Source organism: Indicator indicator, unplaced genomic scaffold, assembly GCF_027791375.1.
Source record: "Indicator indicator isolate 239-I01 unplaced genomic scaffold, UM_Iind_1.1 iindUn_scaffold_157, whole genome shotgun sequence".
NCBI classification, from domain to species: Eukaryota; Metazoa; Chordata; class Aves; order Piciformes; family Indicatoridae; genus Indicator; species Indicator indicator.
Window position 1 is genome coordinate 1 of NW_026539251.1, and position 19,056 is coordinate 19,056.

Here is a 19,056-nt window from a genome sequence, read left to right on the forward strand (position 1 = left end):
TCTCGGAACCCTACCAACCCAGCCAAGCAGAAACCCTCTCGACGGTGTTGGCTGTCGGGTTTGGGTGGGGTTTGTTCGGCAGTGCTGCCGGATGTGATGTCTGGACGATATGTCCCCATGGGATGCCTTCTCCCTGGAGCTCAATAAGCATTGCACCTCAACGCCATCGGTGATAAGTTGAGTGAAACTGGATGTTGAGGGGGTAGTAAAAGTTTTTAATGAGCGCCAGAGGCCTGGGCTGGTGGCTGGTTGCTTGGTGAGTGGAACGCTAGGTGTTGCTTGTGTGTGCTGGTGGCCACCGTGCCATATAGGTGACCTGTGGCACACTGGTGGCCTGGTGTGGTGGTGGTGCCTGCTTGGAGCCCCATCAAGGGTTCTGAGGTGGTGCTGACCACAGGCCCATGGGGTGGTGACCCCAGCGTGGTGGTGCCCATGGGCACATGGCATGGTGGCAACCATGGAGTGGTGTTCCCAGGTCTGTGGTGTGGTGGTGACCATGGCATGGTGATGGCCACAGTATGATGGTGACCAGATCATGGTTGTCACCAGAGTGTGGTGGTGACCAGATCACGATGGTGACCACAGTATGGTGGTGAGCAGGGCATGGTGGTGACCAGAGCGTGGTGGTGACCAGAGCGTGGTGGTGACCAGAACATGGTGGTGACCAGAACATGGTGGTCACCAGAGTGTGGTGGTGACTAGGGCATGGTGGTGACTAGGGCATGGTGGTGACCAGAGTGTGGTGTTGACCACAGTATGGTGGTGACCAGAGTGTGGTGGCGACCAGGCCATGATGGTGACCACAGTATGGTGGTGACCAGAGCATGGTGGTGACCAGGGCATAGTGGTGACCAGATCATGGTGGTGACCAGGGCGTGGTAGTGACCAGGGCATGGTGGTGACCAGGCCATGGGGATGACCATGGTGGCCACCACAAGCCCACCCCACGCTGGTGACCCCCTCCTCACGCCTGCAGGCCCCACCCTGCACCTCACCAGTGACATCATCCGCGCCGGTGGGTATTCACCTCGGTCAGGACAACATTGAGCAATGGTAAAGGGCGGGGGCTGCCCTTGTGTCTATGGCCTTCGGGTTGTATCTTCTCTCGTTTTCCGCTCTGGACGAGGGGTTAACGCCCCCCGCACCCCCGAGGGAGGGAGGGGGAACGAGCCTCTCTGGGAGGTCCTTCCCCCAGCAGCGCCGCCGGGGGAACGGGCATAGGTCTAGGACGAAATATAACTTATAAGGCGCAGCAGGGGGGTAGGGTGTGTGGGATTTTGGGGGTGTATTTTTCTTTTGATTATTGGGTACGTGGTATATGCGCTTTGGCATCAAGTGTTGTCTTTTTGGGGTAGGTGCAGGTTTTGAGTTGGAGGTTTGGTGGTTTGGTTTGTGTGAGATCGCTTTTCTTATGGTAGGTTTGAGTGTTGTGACATCCTTCTGTACGTGCCCCCCCCAGCATCCGAAAACGTAGGTAGTATCGCGAACATGGTCTGTTCCTGGGAGATAGGTTGGTGGTTTGGTGGGTTGGCCCATAAAGCTTAAGAGCATGGGGTTTCCCAGCAGGGGACATCCACCGGCATCGTCCTCTACAGACCGACCACACCCTCAACCCCCTGGAGACCCCCTTGCGCTGCATCCGGCAGGCTCTTACTGTCAGGCTGGCTGTATCTGACTGCATTGATCGTGTGGGGGATTGCCGTGGCTTTGGGTGGACCAGGAGCCCGCGTGGGGCAGGTGAGGACGGGGCCTGTGGGGGAAATTGAGGCTGGTCGTGTGCGGCAGGGGAGGATGGGTCCGGAGGGGAGGCGGTGAGGACTGGGGGTAGGCGTGGAGGCAGGGGGAGGGAGGGGGCCCCGCGGTGGGCAGGGGATAGAGGAGCCGGAGGCCCGCGGGGGTGGGCCGCGCGGGGTGGGGGAGGGTGGGCTGGCTGGGGGCAGGGGAGAGAGCTGGCACCAGCCGCGGGGTTGTGGTGTGCTGGGGGTGGGACGTAGCCAGTAGAGAGCTTAGCTGTGCCGCCCCCCGAGGCCGCGGATAGGGGTGGGGGGGTAACCGAGGAAGTAACCAGGAAGGCCCATAGGAGGAGTGATAGAGAGGAAGAACCGGGAATGGGCCAGGGGAGGAGGGTGGCCGCTGGGCGGGGTAAGGGGAGGGGCAGGGGGGGGGAGCTGCAACAAGAACGGCCTAAATGCAGGGAGGAGGAGGATGGAGGTTGCGGGAAATAGGTAGAGAGAGAAAAGGGAGTGAGAGGAAAGAAAAAGAGAGAAGGACAGGGGAAAAGGAATAAAGAGGAGAGATTAAGGAGAGGGAAGGAAGGGGCCGCTGCGGGGGATGGAGCGCCGCAAGGGGCCGCTAGGGGCCGCAAGGAGGGGGACAGGCCGGGGGTAAGGAGGCAGTACGATCGGGGGGGGTATGGGGGTCTGGAGGGCTGGGGGGTAAGTCAGGCTAAGAGAATCGAGGAGGAAAGGGGGTTAGGGAGGGTCGGCGGAGGTGAGGCGGGCGGGGCAGGGCGTGGGGAGTGGGAAAGACAGAAAGTAGGAGAAGGGGTGTGGGGGGGCCGCGGGGGGTGAGAAAATTGGCGGGGTGCCACTAGGCCGCGGAGGGGCGAGAGAAGGAGGGGGAAAAGGGCGCCGGCCGCTCCCGGGGCGGGGAGGAGGGGGGGGGGGCGGCCCCCGCGGTGATGGGGAAGGCGGGGGCGGGTAGGGCCATGGGGGGGGGGGGCCCGCACGGGACCTCCGCGGGGCCAGAACAGGAGAGAAGAGCAGAGCGACGGAAGGGAAGAAAGATAGAGGAGAAGGATGAAAAGACACCCAAAGGGGGCGGGGCAGAAAAAGGGAGAAGTCTAGAGGGCCACGGCAGGGGAGTTGACGGGGCAGTGGCCTAGGAGGTGGAAAAAGGGAGAAAAGAGGAAAGGGTATAAAAAGGGAGGAGAGGAGGGGGAGAGAAAAGGGAGAATGAGGATACCAGCGGTATGGGTGTGACTCGGAACTGGAAGGAAAAAAATTGGAGTAAAGGGGTGGTGCTGATGGTTCGTGTCATGTGTGTCCGATTATGGGTCGGCGGGAAAGAAGGCGGGTAATGTGGCCAGGCAGAGGAGGGCTAGGGCAGGGGAGAGGTGAGGGGGCCGCGGGGAGGGGAACTGGGTCCCGGCATGTGGGGGCGGCTTCGATTGGGATGGGTGTGAGGGGCGGGGTTCCCGGGGGGGCAGCCCGCTTGGGTCGGGGGGGTTCGGCCGGGGGGTGGATTCCCGCGGGGGCAGGGTGTTGTAGCAGCTTGGAGCGGGCTGGGGGCCAGCGGGGGGGCGGGGCTCTCCACTTTTTCGGGGGGTGTGAGGGCGGGGGGGGCAGGTTGTGGAGGGGGTGGGGCAGGGGGGGGGTGGCCCGCCGGGGGGGGGGGGGGGAAGGAAAGGAGGGGGCCGCACGGGGGGGGTTGGCCGCGGGTTGTTGGCGGGGTGGGGGGCCGACCGGAGGTTGGTCGCGGGGGGTTGTGAGGGGGGTCGCGGGGGTGGGAGGGCGGGGGGTTGCGCATTTGGGGTGTGGGCTGAGGATCCCGCTTGGGTTTGGGTGGGATCGGGAAGGGGTTTGGGGAGGGGGGGGGGGCGGATGGCGGCTCGGGGGCGGGCCGGGCGTTAGCCTTAGTATGTGGAGGGGCAGGGGGAGAGTTAGAGTTCGGGGGGTGTGTTATGGGGGGGGGGGCCCGCGGGGGCGGGGGCGCGTGCCGACGGGTGTCTGGGGTTTGGGTTGTGGCATGTGAGGCGGGCCCGGGGGGGTGGGGGGGGGGGTCAGGCAGGGGAGCAAGGGGCAGGAGGAGCTAAGCGTGCAGCTAGCCTAACTCCTGGGGGGGTACGACAGAGGTGGGAGCCCGGGGCGGGGAAAGGGGCCAGCTGTGGGGGTGGGGTGGGGTTAGGGTTAGATTTAGGCTTAGGTTTTGGGTTAGGGTTAGATTTAGTGCCAGTGGGGCGGGGGAGGAGGTGATGGTGGGGTGGAGTTAGGTTTAGGTTTAGGCTTAGATTTTAGTTTAGGCTTAGGTTTAGGCTTAGGGTTAGTGCCGGTGAGGCAGGGGAGGAGGTGGTGGTAGGTTGGGGTTAGGTTTAGGTTTAGGCTTAGGTTTTGGCTTAGGTTTAGTCTTAGTAGTGCCGGTGAGGTGGGGAAGGAGATGCCGGTGGGGCCGGGGAGGTGCCGCTGGGGTGAGGGGAAGGTGCCGGTGTCGGTGGGGCCGGGGAGGTGCCGGTGGGGCGGGGGGAAGGTGGTGGTGGTGGTGGGGTAGGGGAGGAGATGGCGGTGGGGCGGGGGGAAGGTGCCGGTGGGGCGGGGGAGGTGCCGGTGGCAGTGTCGGTGGGGCGGGGGGGAAGGTGGTGGTGGGACTCCAGCAGCGGCAGGCTGCTGCTGACGCTGCCGAGGGCTGCGGCCAGCTGGAGCAGATGCTGGAGAGCGCCGCGGTGCGGGCGCTGAAGCAGTTGGTGCTGCTGCACCGGGAGGACGGCCCCGGCCCCGCCCGCACCGTGGAGTGGCTGAATATGCGCAGCTGGTGCTCAGGGCACCGCCACCTGCGCTGCCCCAGGAGGGTCTTCTCCCAGCGCAGCCCTGCCAAGCTGGTACGTGACGGGGGGCTGCCTGCGGCACCACCACCGCCAGCAGCAGCATCGCCACCGTCATGGTCACCAGCGTTGTCATCAACATCGTGGTCATCATAATCATCACCATCACCACCATCATCATCATCATCATCACCATTATCATCATCATCAGTACCACCATCATCACCATCATCATCATCACTACTACTACTATCATTGTGCCATCACCATCGTCATCGTCATCACCATAATCACCATCATCATCACCACCACCACCTCATGGTCAGGGCTTGGAGGTCTTCCTGGTGAGCTTGAGGCAGTGGTGGCTCCTCAGAGCTCTGGGAGCTTGGTGAGACCTCACCAGGGTGAGGTCTTATGGAGGTCTTGGATGTGCTCTGTGGCCTTGGTGGGTTTGGGGTGGAGGTGAGCCCAGGAACAGCAGCAAGCCATGGGCATGGTGTGGGGACCTGGTGGTGGGGAAAGTGTGGTGGTGGTGGAGATGATGCTACGATGGTGGTGGAGACAATGTGGTGGCAAGGACAACCTGCTGGTGGGGATGTCACCGTGGTCGCAGTAGAGATGAGCTGGTGGCGGGGATGACCTGCTGGTGATGATGTGATGGTGGTGGTGGGACCATGGTGATGGTGGGACTGTTGTGATGGCGGTGGGACTGTGGTGGTGGAACCATGATGGTGGTAGTGGGACCACTGTGGTGGTGGAACCATTGTGATGGTGAAACCATTGCAATGGCAGTGGTGTGACCATTGTGGTGGTGGTGGGACTGTGGTGGTGGGACCACCATTGTGCTGGTGGTGGTGGGACCATGGTGGTGGTGGTGGGACTATGGTGGTGGTGTTGGGACCATGGTGGTGGTGGTGGGACCGTGGTGGTGGTGGTACCACCATTGTACTGGTGGTGATGGGACCATGGTGGTGGTGTTGGGACCACGGTGGTGGTGGTACCATGGTGGTGGTGGTGGGACTGTGATGGTGGTGGTGGTGGGACTGTGATGGTGGTGGTGGTGGGACTGTGATGGTGGTGGTGGTGGTACCATGGTGGTGGTGGTGGGACTGTGATGGTGGTGGTGGTGGGACTGTGATGGTGGTGGTGGTGGGACTGTGATGGTGGTGGTGGTGGGACTGTGATGGTGGTGGTGGTGGGACTGTGATGGTGATGGTGGGACTGTGGTGGTGGTGGTGGTGGAAGCATCTTAGTGGTGGGACTGTCGTGATGCTGCTGCAATGCTGAGGACGTTATGGTGACCACCACCACCACCCTCATCCTCATCCCCTTGGTCCCTCTGCTCCACCAGTGGGAGGTGTATGAGAAGGTCTTCGAGAAGGCTGCCGACCGGCACAGCGACTTCTCACGCCTGGCCCGGGGCCTGACCGGCAACACCATTGCCTTGGTGCTGGGAGGTGGTGGAGCCAGGTGGGTCCTGCCTGGCACCTTCTCGTCAGGGAGGATGGTGGTGGTGGTGGGGTCCAAGGTCCCCCCGTGTTCTCCACGGCTCTGTGGTGACCTTCCTGCAGAGGCTGCTCCCACATTGGGGTGATCAAGGCCATGGAGGAGTTCGGGATCCCCATCGACATGGTCGGGGGCACCTCCATCGGGGCCTTCATCGGCGCCCTGTACGCCGAGGAGCGCAGCGCCGTGCGCACCAAGCAGCGGGCACGGGAGTGGGCCAAGGTGGGGCACGAGGGGGCACAGGTGGGGCATGGGGGGGGCACAGGAGGGGCAAGGGAGGGGGCACAGGTGGGGCAAGGGAGGGGGCTGAGGTGGGGCAAGGGAGGGGGCTGAGGTGGGGCAAAGGAGGGGACACAGGTGGGATAAAGGAGGGGGCACAGGTGGGACAAGGGAGGGGGCTAAGGTGGAGCAAGGGAGGGCATAGAGGTGGGGCAAGGGAGGGGGCACAGGTGGGGCAAGGGGGGGCGAAGGTGGGGCAAAGGAGGGCATAGAGGTGGGGCAAGGGAGGGGGCTAAGGTGGGGCATGGGGGGGGCACAGGTGGGGCACAGGAGAGGGCCAAAGTGGGGCCTGTGGGCACCACCCGAGGCTGAGCAGCAGCCTCCAGCCTTGCCCTGCCCAGCTGGGAGGACACCAAGCTTTGGCCTGCCCATGGGCAGCCTGCTCGAGGGGCTCTGAGAGCTGCGGCATGCATGCTGATGCTGCGGCGGGCGTGGGCGCGCGCGCGGGTCGGACGGCTCAGGGCGCGGGAAGCGGGCAGGCAGGAAGGCGCGAGGAAGCGACGGCAGCGAGGCGAGAAGGCGCGAGCGCGGCCGCGAGGACAGCGACAGGAGAGCGGAAGCGAAGGACGAGACGGCGAGCGGCACGCGGAGCGAAGAAGGCGGCCGCGGCAGGCGGGCGGGCAGAGGGAGCGGCGGAAGAAGGCAGGGGCCGCCGGCGAGGAGAGGAGAGGCAGCAGGGCGGCACGAGCGGACGGCAGAGGCTGCCGGCAGAGGCCGCCGCGGCCGACGGCGGAAGACCGGAGGACGAGGCGAGGCACAGCCGGCCGCGGCGACGCAGGCCGCGGCCTAGCGCGGCCTCCGATGCACGTGCGACTGCCTCGCCTGTGCCTCGTCTCGCGTCCTTCTCGTCCTCCGGTCTCTTCCTCCTTCTCTTCCTCCTTCTCTTCTCTCCCTTCCTCTTCCTCCTTCTCTTCCTCCTTCCTCTTCCTCCTTCCTCTTCCTCCTTCCCTTCCTCCTTTCCTCTTCCTCCTTCCCTTCCTCCTTCCTCTTCCTCCTTCCTTTCCTCCTTCCTTTCCTCCTTCCTTCCTCCTTCCTTCCTCCTTCCCTTCCTCCTTCCTTTCCTCCTTCCTTTCTCTTCCTTTCCTCCTTCCTTTCCTCCTTCCTTTCCTCTTTCCTTTTCCTCCTTCCTTCTCCTCTTCCTTCTCCTCTTCCTTCTCCTCTTCCTTCTCCTCTTCCTTCTCCTCTTCCTTCTCCTCCTCCTCCTTCTCCTCCTCCTCCTCCTTCTCCTCCTCCACCTTCTCCTCTCCTCCTTCTCCTCCTCCTTATCCTCTCCTCCTTCTCCTCTCCTCCTTCTCCTATCCTCCTTCTCCTCTCCTCCTTCTCCTCCTCCTCCTTCTCCTCCTCCTCCGTCTCCTCCTCCTTCTCCTCCTCCTTCTCCTCCTCCTCCTCTTCCTCCCCCTCCTCCTCCTCCCCCAGTCCATGAACTCAGTGTTTAAGACAGTTCTGGACTTCACCTACCCGATCACCTCCATGTTCTCCGGCTCTGCCTTCAACACCAGCATCAATAAGGTCTTCCAGGACAAGCAGATCGAGGTGGGCACCATGGACCCCCCCCATGACCTTCCCCCAGGTCCCACCAGCTGCTCCCTCCCCCCCCCAGGAGCCCCCTGGTGCCACCTGCCCACATCTTGTGTCCCTGCAGGACCTTTGGTTGCCCTACTTCAACGTCACGACTGACATCACAGCCTCAGCCATGAGGGTCCACACCGACGGTAAGAGCTTCTTGAAGAACCTCTCTGGTGCCACCACCTCCCACCCTGGGGGGACCTTCCTCACCACAACCCCAAAATGGTGGCCACTGCCCCATGGGAGGAGGTTGACCATGGGGACAACTCATCCTGGCATGGTGAGGAAGGGCTTGGTGGTGAGCCCAGGCGGTGGTGGCTTCCCAGAGCTGCGTGGGGCTGGTGACCACAGCAGGGTGAGGTCTCCATGGGGGTCTGGGGAGGGTCTCCTTGGTGGGCTTGGGGCATGCATGGCCTCTAGCATCTGCTGACCACTAACCACAGTAACCCACACTTGGCATGGGGACCTGGGGGTGGAGAGGACTTGGAGGGGGGGTGGAGAGGAGGTGGTGGTGGTGGTGGAGAGGGTTTGGTGGTGGTGGTGGTGGAAGAGAGCTTGGTGGTGGTGGTGGGGATGACCTGGTGGTGCTGGTGGGGGGGGGGTGGTGACACCATCATAGTGGAGGAGATGTGGTGGTGGGGATGAGGTGGTGGAGGTGATGTGATGGTGGTGGTGGGACCATCCTGGTGGCACCATCCTGGTGGGACCATCCTGGTGGTGGGACCATCCTGGTGGTGGGACCATCCTGGTGGTGGGACCATCCTGGAGGTGGGACCATCCTGGAGGTGGGACCATCCTGGTGGTGGGACCATCCTGGAGGTGGGACCATCCTGGTGGTGGGGCCTTAGCAGTGGCTGCCCCTTCTCCTTGGCTGATTGCAGAGCTCACCTGGGACATTGGAGCTGTCCATGGGGTGCAGGCTGTGGTGGCTCCTCAGCAGCTTTGTCTTCTCCTCTGGCCTCTAACACAGACTAACCCCTGCTGACCAACCCTAACCCACCAGGAGAGGACCTTCTGCCTCTCCCTCCTTCTCCATCCCAACCTGGCCAAGATGCTTTCCGTTGCTCTTGGGGCCTTCAAATATCTCACCAAGGTGGTGCCAGTGTCCTTGGGCACCTCCTACTGGGTGCTTGGGCCTGTTCTGGCCCACCATGACCATGACTGTCTCCTGGCTGACCATGACCATGTCCTCTCCCTTTGGCCTATTCCCTCTTCCCATGACCGTGACCATGACTGTGTCTTGTCCCACCATGACCATCTCCTGTCCCACCATGTCCTTGACTGTATCATCCTCCTTGGGCCTGTCCCATCTCGCCACAACCATGGTCATGACCTTGGCCATGACAATGTCTTCTTCCATGACCTTGGCCACGACAATGTCTTTTTCCATGACCCTGTCCCATCATCCCATGCCCATATCCTCTTCCTTGGCCGTCTCCTGTCCACCACCCCCATGCTCATGCCAATATCCTTGACCTTGGCCATCTCCTGTCCTCCCTTGTCCATGGCCATATCCTCTCCCATGACCATATCCTGTTCCACCACCCTTACATCCGTATCCTTCCATGTCCATCTCCTGTCCCCCCACCCCCATGCCCATGGCCATATCCTCTCCCATGATCATCTCCTGTCCCCCCACCCCCATGCCAATATCCTCTCCCATGATCATGTCCTGTCCCCCCGCCCCCATGCCAATATCCTCTCCCATGGCATCTCCTGTGCCACCATGCCCATATCCTCTCCCATGGCATCTCCTGTCCCCCCACCCCCAAGCCAATATCCTCTCCCATGATCATCTCCTGTCCCCCCACCCCCATGCCAATATCCTCTCCCATGGCATCTCCTGTGCCACCATACCCATGCCAATGTCCTCTCCCATGATCATCTCCTGTGCCACCATGCCCATGCCAATATCCTCTCCCATGGCATCTCCTGTGCCACCATGCCCATGCCCATATCCTCTCCCATGATCATCTCCTGTGCCCTCCATGCCCATGCCAATATCTTCTCCCATTGCATCTCCTGTCCCACCATGCCCATGCCAATACCTTCTCCCATGATCATCTTCTGTAGCACTATGCCCATGGCCATATTCTCTCCCATGGCATCTCCTGTGCCCCCATGTCCATGCTTATATCCTCTCCCATGATCATCTCCTGTACCACCATGCCCATGCCCATATCCTGTCCCATGACCATCTCCTGTCCCCCCATGCCCATATCCCCTCCCATGGCATCCCCTGTGCCCCCCATGCCCACCACCCTGTCCTCTCCCTCCGGCAGGCAGCCTCTGGCGCTACGTCCGAGCCAGTGCCTCCTACACTCCCTACCTGCCTCCCCTCTGCGACCCCAAGGACAGCCACTGGCTGGTGGACGGCTGCTATGTCAACAATGTCCCAGGTCAGCATCTCACCACCTTGGGGCCACCACCAAGCACCACCACCACCAAGAACCACCACCACCAAGCACCACCCAACCCCAACCCCACCCAGGTCCACTGGCTGGTGGACGGCTGCTATGTGAACAATGTCCCAGGTCAGCATCTCACCACCTTGGAGCCACCACAAAACCACCACCAAGCACCACCACCACCAAGCACCACCCAACCCCACCCAGGTGCCATCATCTCAGCTCGGCCCCCCCGGGGTTCCTGCACTGCCCCTGGGTGCTCCTTGGGTGCCTGTGGGTTGTAGGTGGCTCCGAGGCGTGGTGAGGGCCAGGGGTAGGTCATGAGCCACAGGGTGGTGGCATCTGAGGTGGGTTCCTCGTTGTTCCTCCCCCTCCCTGCCCGGCCTAGGCTCGCTCTGGCGCTACGTGCGAGCCAGCATGACCCTCTCGGGGTACCTCCCACCACTCTGTGACCCCAAGGATGGCAACCTGCTGATGGATGGGGGCTACATCAACAACCTGCCAGGCAAGTAGAGAAGAGCAAGGACCACCACCAGCAGCAGCAGCAGCAGCACCACCCAACCAAGGTGGCACCCGACGCAGTGCAGAGGTTTGGGTGAGGGCTGCTTGGCCACTGCCAGGTTTGGTCTGGGAAGGTTGGAGATGTTGGAGCTGAGGTTTGCATCTTCTTGGTGGCTTCACTCTTGGGGACCTTCAGCCATCTTGGGTCATCTCTTGGTGTCCTTGCTTCCAAGGACATCTTCATGGTCAGGATGGATCCATTCTCTTGGGTTGTCTCTTGGTGTCCTCCATGCCTCGTGGCTTCCAAGGACTCCTTCGTGGTCAGGATAGATCTCTTCATCTCACATTATCTCTTGGTGTCCTCCATGCCTCATGGCTTCCAAGGACTCCTTCATGGTCAGGATGGATCTCTTCATCTCACATCACCTCTTGGTGTCCTCCACACCAAGTGGCTTCCAAGGACATCTTCATGTTTCTTCAGCTTCCCTTCACCTTGGGTCATCTCTTGGTGTCCTCACCATTGGGTGTCCTCCTGGGACATCTTCGGGCTTCATCATATCCAAACCACCTTGATCATGATCTTGGTCCCTCATCTTCTCTGGATGTTCTCAGCTCCAGTTGTCCATCCTGGACCTCTCCATCCTCCTTCACCTCCAGGACACCTCCACTGGGCTTGTAGCAAGCTCTCGGTGTCTTCAAGACCAGGTGGCCTCCCTGTCTTATGCCATCTTCTGGTGGACCTGGCACTGGGTGGCTTCCTGGGGCACCTCCATGTGGAAGCCATCTCCATCCACCTCACATCATCTCTTGATGTCCTCACCACCAGATGTCCTCCTGAAGCATCTCCATCTTCCTCCATGTCCATCATCATCTCTTGATGTCCTCCTCAACACCAAGAGCACCTCCATGTGCAGGCCATCTCCAGCTACCTCTTCTGGTGTCCTCACCACCAGGTGTCCTCCTGGGTTATCTCCTCTCTCCTCATCCCACCATGGCCTTGCCTGTGCCCTCCTTGCCTCACCACATGCCCCAGGTTGTTCCTCAGGTTGCTTCTCACCATCATGTCCTCCTGGGGACCTCCTGCCCCAAGTCTGACACCCATGGGACACTGCTTGTCCCACCGTGAGCTCCACCATGGCTTTATCCTTCAGCTGGGGAACAATCTCCCAGCCCAGCCCAGCTCAACTCAACCCAACCCAACCCAACCCAATGCCTCAACACCAGATGTTGTCCTGGAGGATCTCCATCCTCCTTCATCTCAACCCAACTCAACACCTCAACACCAGATGTCCTCCTGGGTGGTCTCCATCCTCCTCCAGTTCAACACAACCCAACAACCCAACTCAACCCAACCCTACTCAACCCAACCTAACTCGTCACCTTATTCAAATAAACCCAACCCAACTCAGCTAAACTCAACCCAACCCAACCAAACTCAACCCAACCTAACTCAGCCAAACTCAACCCAACTCAACTCAACCCAACCCAATTCAGCCAAACTCAACTCAACCCAACCCAACTCAGCCAAACTCCACCCAACCCAACTCAAATCAACCCATCTCAACCCAAACCAACTCAACTCAATTCAACCCAACTCAACTGAACTTAACCCAACTCAACTGAACTCAACCCAACCCAAATCAATCCAACTCAACCCAATCCAATCAAACTCAACCCAACCCACCTCAGCCCTACCCAACTCAACCCAACTCAACCTAAACCAACCCAATTCACCTCCACCAAACCCAACCCAACTCCCATTCCCTTGCTCTCCTTCCACCCCCTCTCTCCACAACCTTGGACCAGAAGGCTCCATGATGCCACCAAGGCCAACCTCCTCCTCTTCCACCCCCGCAGCTGACATTGCGCGGAGCATGGGCGCCAAGACGGTGATTGCCATCGACGTGGGCAGCCAGGACGAGACCGACCTCTGCAACTACGGCGACAGCCTCTCGGGGTGGTGGCTGCTCTGGAACCGGCTCAACCCTTGGGCTGAAAAGGTCAAGGTGAGCTCTGGTGCCCATCACTTGGGATGGCTTGGTCATTGGGAGGGGTGGCCTGGCCATTGGGAGGGTGCCTTGGCCACCAGTCAGTTCATCATGGGACCACCAGTTGGGTTACAGTTGGGTCACCATTGGACCTCTCCTTGGGTCACCATTGGACCTCTCCTTGGGTCACCACTGGACCTCCAGTTAGGTCACCATGGGACTACCAGTTAGGTCACCACTTGGTCACCCTTGGACCTCTCCTTGGGTCACCATTGGACCTCCAGTTAGGTCACCACTTGGGTCAGCAGTCTGTGGTGGTTGAAGCTGGGTGCTGGGCAGGTGGGTGAGGAGCAGCTGGGTGCCGGGCAGGGAGGGTCTGAGGTCCTCCTGCTGTGCCCAGGTGCCAGACATGGCGGAGATCCAATCGCGCTTGGCCTACGTCTCCTGCGTGCGGCAGCTGGAGGTGGTCAAGTCCAGCTCCTACTGCGAGTACCTTCGGCCTCCCATCGACTGCTTCAAGACCATGGACTTCCGCAAGTTCGACGAGATCTACGTGAGTCTGGAGCCCACCACCACCTCCAGGGCCTCCAGCCACCAAGGAACTATGCCCAGAGGTTCTTGAGATGTTCCCAGCCTTGGTCGTGGTGTCCTGGCCATCAGTGGTGTCCCTCAAGACATGGGTTGAGGTTCTTGAGATGTTCTGAGCATTGGTTGTGGTGTCCTGGCCATCAGTGGCGTCCCTCAAGACATGGGGTGAGGTTCTCCAGCCATGGGTCAAAGTTCTTCAGCCACGGGTTACAGTTCTCCAGCCATGGGTTGAGGTTTTCCAGCTGTTACTGAGGTGTCCTGGCCATGAATTGTGGTGTCCTGGCCATCAATGGTGTCCCTCAAGCCATGGGCTGAGGTTCTCCAGTCTTGAGGTGAGGTTCTCCAGTCATGAATTGACGTTCTCCAGTCATGGGTTGAGGTTCTCCAGCCATTACTGAGATGTTCTGACCACTGATTGTGGTGTCCTGACTGTCAGTGGTGTTCCTCAAGCCATGGGCTGAGGTTTTTGAGATGTTCTGAGCATTGGTTGTGGTGTCCTGGCCATCAGTGGTGTCCCTCAAGACATGGGTTGAGGTTCTCCAGCCATGGGTTGAGGTCCTCCAGCCACGTAACCGTGAGCAGGATGTCCTGGGCCCCCAGCTGCGACATCCCAGCCACCAGTTGGGTGCCCAGGTTGTCACTGGGAGTGTCCCCAGGGGCTTGTCTGGGGACTCATGGAGGAGGTCTCCTGCAGGACGTGGGCTATGAGCATGGGAAGATGATCTTCGAGGGCTGGAGCCGAGGGGACATCATCGAGCAGATGGTGCAGGACCAGCGCTCCGCAGACTTCTATGCCAGCAAGCGCAAGGACGTGAGTGCCCGGGGGGTGGCCTCCTGGGGACCAACCCTGGGCCACCCAAGGGTGGGCAACCTTGGGCCTGGCCTCCTATGGGGTCCTGGGTGCCTCCCTTGTGCCGTCCTGGCCCACCTTGGGTCATCTCCTGGCCCACCTTGGGTCATCTCCTGTCCCATCTTGGGTCATCTCCTGGCCCATCTTGGGTCATCTCCTGGCCCACCTTGGGCCACCTCCTGAGCTTTTGGGTCATCTCCTGTCCTCCTCAGGCCATCTCCTGGCCCCTTGACCATCTCCTGTTCCCTTGGTCCATTTCTTGACCCCTTGCTCCATCTCCCCTCCCCTTGCTCCATCTCCCCTCCCCTTGCTCCATCTCCCCTCCCCTTGCTCCATCTCCCGTCCCCTTGCTCCATCTCCCGTCCCCTCGGTCCCTCTCCCGTCCTTCCCCTGCTCCATCTCCCGTCCTTCCCCTGCTCCATCTCCCGTCCTTCCCCTGCTCCATCTCCTGTCCTCTTGCTCCATCTCCTGTCCCCTTGGTACCTCTCCTGTGCCCCTGCTCCATCTCCTGATCTTCCCCTGCTCCATCTCCTGATCTTCCCCTGCTCCATCTCCTGATCTTCCCCTGCTCCATCTCCTGTCCCCCTGCTCCATCTCCTGATGTTCCCCTGCTCCATCTCCTGTCCTCTCGTCCATCTCCTGTCCCCTTGGTCCCTCTCTATCCCACCTTGCTCCATCTCCTGACCTTCCCCTGCTCCATCTCCTGTGTCCCTGCTCCATCTCCTGACCTTCCCCTGCTCCATCTCCTGTGTCCCTGCTCCATCTCCTGTGTCCCTGCTCCATCTCCTGACCTTCCTCTGCTCCATCTCCTGTCCCCCAGGTTCTGACGTGCCCCAGCGCAGGCTTCACCGACCTGGCCGAGGTTGTGTCCCGCATCGAGCCAGCCAAGCCCTGCCTGGCTGAGGCCTACGCCGACGGTGAGCGCCTGGCAGCACCTGGCACCGGCAGGGACCTGCACCGGCAGGGACATGGGGAGGGAGCAGGAGGGATATGGTAGAAGGAGGGATATGGAGCAGGAAGGATATGGGAGCAGGAGGGATAGGGAGCAGGAGGGATATGGAGAAGGAGAGATAGGGAGCAGGAGGGATGTGGGAGCAGGAGGGATACGGAGCAGGAGAGATGTGGGATCAGGAGGGAGAGGGAGCAGGAGAGATGTGGGATCAGGAGGGATAGGGATCAGGAGGGATAGGGATCAGGAGGGGGAGGGATATGGATCAGGAGGAATATGGATCAGAGGGGATATGGCACCAGCAGAGCCATGGGATGAGATCAGAAGTGCCATAGGGTCAGGAGGGCCATGGGAGGAGAAGCTCCACGGGATGGGATCAGAAGGTCCATGGGAGGAGATGGTCCATGGGATCAGAAGGTTCATGGGATGGGGTCCAGAGGGAGCTGCTCCTGCCCCTCTGCTCTGCCCCAGCCAGGCCACAGCTGCACAGCTGGGGCCAGCTGTGGGCTCCCCAGTGGCAGAGCCCAGGAGCTGCTGCAGAGAGTCCAGCAGAGGGGAGGAGATGCTGAGGGCACCTCTCTGGGTGCTGCTGGGGAGCCTGCAGGAGAGCAGCCCCAGAGGGCATCTTCTGCATGGGGGCAAGAGCTGAAGGCTTGGGGGCATGAGGCTGGGGCTGGGCTCTGCTCAGTGGTGCCCAGCACCAGGCCCAGGGGCACCAAGTGGGAGGCAGGAGCTGCCCTCAGCAGCACCTGGTTGGCTTGGAGGCTTCCAGGCCTGGAGCAGCTGCCCAGAGAGGTTGTGGAGTCTCCTGCTGTGGAGAGCTTCCAGTGCCAGCTGCCCACTGGGCTCCCGGGCACCCTCCCTGCTGGCTCCAGCTGGTGCAGATGACCTCCAGAGGTCCTTGGCCCCCAGCCTGGTCCTTGTGCCCCCAGAGGAGTCTGACTACCTCACTGAGTATGAGGACGAAGGCCCTGAGCCAGCGCGGGGCGAGGAGGAGACCCCTGGAGAGTGGCCAAGTGGTGGACCCCTGGAGGCTGTGAGTGGAGGGTCTGGGGGCTCTTGGGGGTGTCCTGACCCCAGGCATGGAGATCCTCCATGTCCCCATCCCAGTGTCCTCACCATGTCCTCGTCTCCTCTTGGCCTTGGGGACCCCCAGAACCTCACCTGCCATGTCCCCATCCTGCTGTCCCCCACTGTGCTCTCCATCTCCCTCTTGGCCCTGGGGACAACCTGGGTCCCTCTCCATGTCCCCAGCATACCTCCAGTGGCCTTGGGGACAGCCTGGAGCCCTTGGGTCCTGCCCCATGTCCCCACCCCAGTGTCACCCCTGTGTCCTTGGCCCCTCCCAGCACCCCAATGTCCCTAACCTGTCCCTTTGTCCCCAGGAGGAAGAGGAGCAGCTCCTTCGGCACCGCTGCACTGCTGCCACCCCCCAGGCCTCCTCCTCCTCCCCTGGGGGGGGTCCCCTTGGCTAACCCCCCCCACCCCCCCACCTCCTGCCACTGTCCCCTTGCTGCTGGGGTTGTCCCCACACGGGAGGTGACCTTGGGGCTGTCCCCAGGCTGGAGGTGGCCTCAGGGTTGTCCCCACACTGGAGGTGGCCTCAGGACTGTCCCCAGACTGGAGGTGACCTCAGGGTTGTCCCCACACTGGAGGTGACCTCAGGGCTGTCCCCAGACTGGAGGTGACCTCAGGACTGTCCCCACACTGGAGGTGGCCTCAGGGCTGTCCCCACACTGGGGGTTCCCCTCCCCCCCCTTAACTCCTGCACTTTGCACTGATCCTGAGCCCCTCCCCCCCCATCTCCCCCTCCCCCCAAGCCCACCCCAGCAGGTCCCCTGGGGGTGGGGGAGGGGCAACTGCTGTACATGGTCCTAAGATTTTATTAATGAGTTATTAATTTATTAATGAGTTAAATACTGAGTCGGTGATGAGTCATTGATCAGGTCTTGATGAGGCATTGATCAGTTACTGATGATCAGTTCTTGATGAGTCATTGATCAGTTATTGATCAGTTCTTGATGAGCCATTAATGAGTTATTGATCAGCCTCTGTACTGGGGGTGCTGGGAGCACGGGGGAAGGGCACAGCCTCAGGCTGCTCCCCACTCCCATTCCCAGTATCCCCCAGTCCCTGCCCTCCATTCCTAGTACCCCCCAGTCCCATCCCAGTATCCCCAGCAGGGCCCCAGTCTGGTCAGGGCTGTTGGGTGCTGATAGCTGCAGCACTTCCTGTGCCACCCCCGCGGGGGGGACAGGCTGGGGACAGGGACAGGGACAGTACAGGCATGGAGACACCCTGGGCACTGCCAGGGGGGCACCCTGGGGACAGGGACAGGCTGGGCATGGGGACACCCTTGGCACTGCCATGGGGACAGCCTGGTGACAAGGACACAATGAGCACTGCCATGGGGACAGCCTGGGCATGGGGACACCTTTGACACTGCCATGGGAGCACCCTGGTGACAGGCTGGGCATGGGGACACCCTTGGTACTGCCATGAGGACAACCTGGGCATGGGGACATCCTGGGCACTGCCATGGGGACAGCCTGGTGACAAGGACACAATGGGCACTGCCAGGGGGACAGCCTGGGCATGGAGACACCCTGGGCACTGCCATGGGGGCACCCTGGTGACAGGCTGGGCATGGGGACTCCCTGGACATGGGAGCACCTTTGGCTGTGCCATGGGGCCAGCCTGGTGACAAGGACATAATGGGCAGTGCTATGGGGACAGCCTGGGCATGGGAACACCTTTGGCACTGCCATGGGGCCAGCCTGGTGACAAGGACATAATGGGCACTGCCATGGGGACAGCCTGGGCATGGGGACACAATGGGCACTGCCATGGGGGCACCCTGGTGACAGGGACAGGCTGGGCATGGGGACACCCTGGGCAGTACCATGGGGCCACCTCAGACACTGCCATGGGGACATGGAGACACCCTGGGCACTGCCGTGGGGGCACCCTGGTGACAGGGACAGGCTGGGCATGGGGACACCCTGGGCAGTACCATGGGGCCACCTCAGACACTGCCTGGGCATGGAGACACCCTGGGCACTGCCGTGGGGACAGCTTGGTGCCAAAGACACAATGGGCGCTGCCATGGGGACAGGCTGGGCATGGGGACAGCCTGGACAGTGCCATGGGGACACCTCAGACACTGCCATGGGGACAGCCTGGGCACTGCCATGGGGGCACCCAGATGACAGGCTGGGCATGGGGACACCCTGGGCATGGGAACATCTTTGGCACTGCCATGGGAACACCCTGGTGACAGCCTGGGCATGGGAACACCCTGGACAGTGCCATGGGGACAGCTTGGTGACAAGGACATAATGGGCACTGCCATGGGGACAGCCTGGGCATGGGGACACAATGGGCACTGCCATGGGGCACCCTGGTGACAGGGACAGGCTGGGCATGGGGACACCCTGGGCAGTACCATGGGGCCACCTCAGACACTGCCATGGGGCCACCAGGACCTTTGCCACCACCTACTTGAAGACCTTCCCTGAGGAGGTGCCACCAACTTCTGAGGGGCAGGGAGGTGACCTTGGGTGCCCTCTTTGGGTCCCCTCCCCCTCTCCCCCTTTTGTCACCCACTTCCTGCTGCCCTTATCTGAGGGGACAGCACCAGCTGGGGACACTCCCGTGGTGGCCTGGGGACAATGTATGGCAACCTGGAGCCCAGCCCTGGTGGGCAGGAACAGATGTGGGCACTGGCACCTGGGGGAGAAGGTGAGGAGCACCCAAGGTTGCTGGGGTGGGAGGTCCCCATGGAGGTCCCCAAATGTCCCCATGGAGGTCTCCAAGTTTTGGGGACCTTCCTTGTCTTTGTCACCTGGGGGCTGCAGGATGGGTGGTGGGCACTGGAATGGAGG

The 19,056-nt window shown here is 61.4% G+C and overlaps 1 protein-coding gene across 1 annotated transcript; it reads left to right on the plus strand.

The window, feature by feature from the left end:
- Positions 1 to 97: 97 nt before the first annotated feature.
- Positions 98 to 16,647, plus strand: LOC128980401 (patatin-like phospholipase domain-containing protein 6; the record flags this gene model as incomplete). Its single annotated transcript, XM_054398873.1, is given in 19 exon segments — positions 98 to 154; positions 157 to 169; positions 977 to 1,031; positions 1,460 to 1,470; positions 1,567 to 1,737; positions 1,786 to 1,811; positions 4,412 to 4,594; positions 5,889 to 6,007; positions 6,109 to 6,265; positions 7,739 to 7,855; positions 7,965 to 8,034; positions 10,171 to 10,287; positions 10,685 to 10,801; positions 12,655 to 12,803; positions 13,186 to 13,338; positions 14,068 to 14,184; positions 15,044 to 15,140; positions 16,105 to 16,208; positions 16,558 to 16,647. Coding segments are annotated over 19 exon segments (1,923 nt in total), but the record flags the coding sequence as incomplete, so codon positions are not given.
- Between the last annotated feature and the right edge of the window lie 2,409 nt (positions 16,648 to 19,056).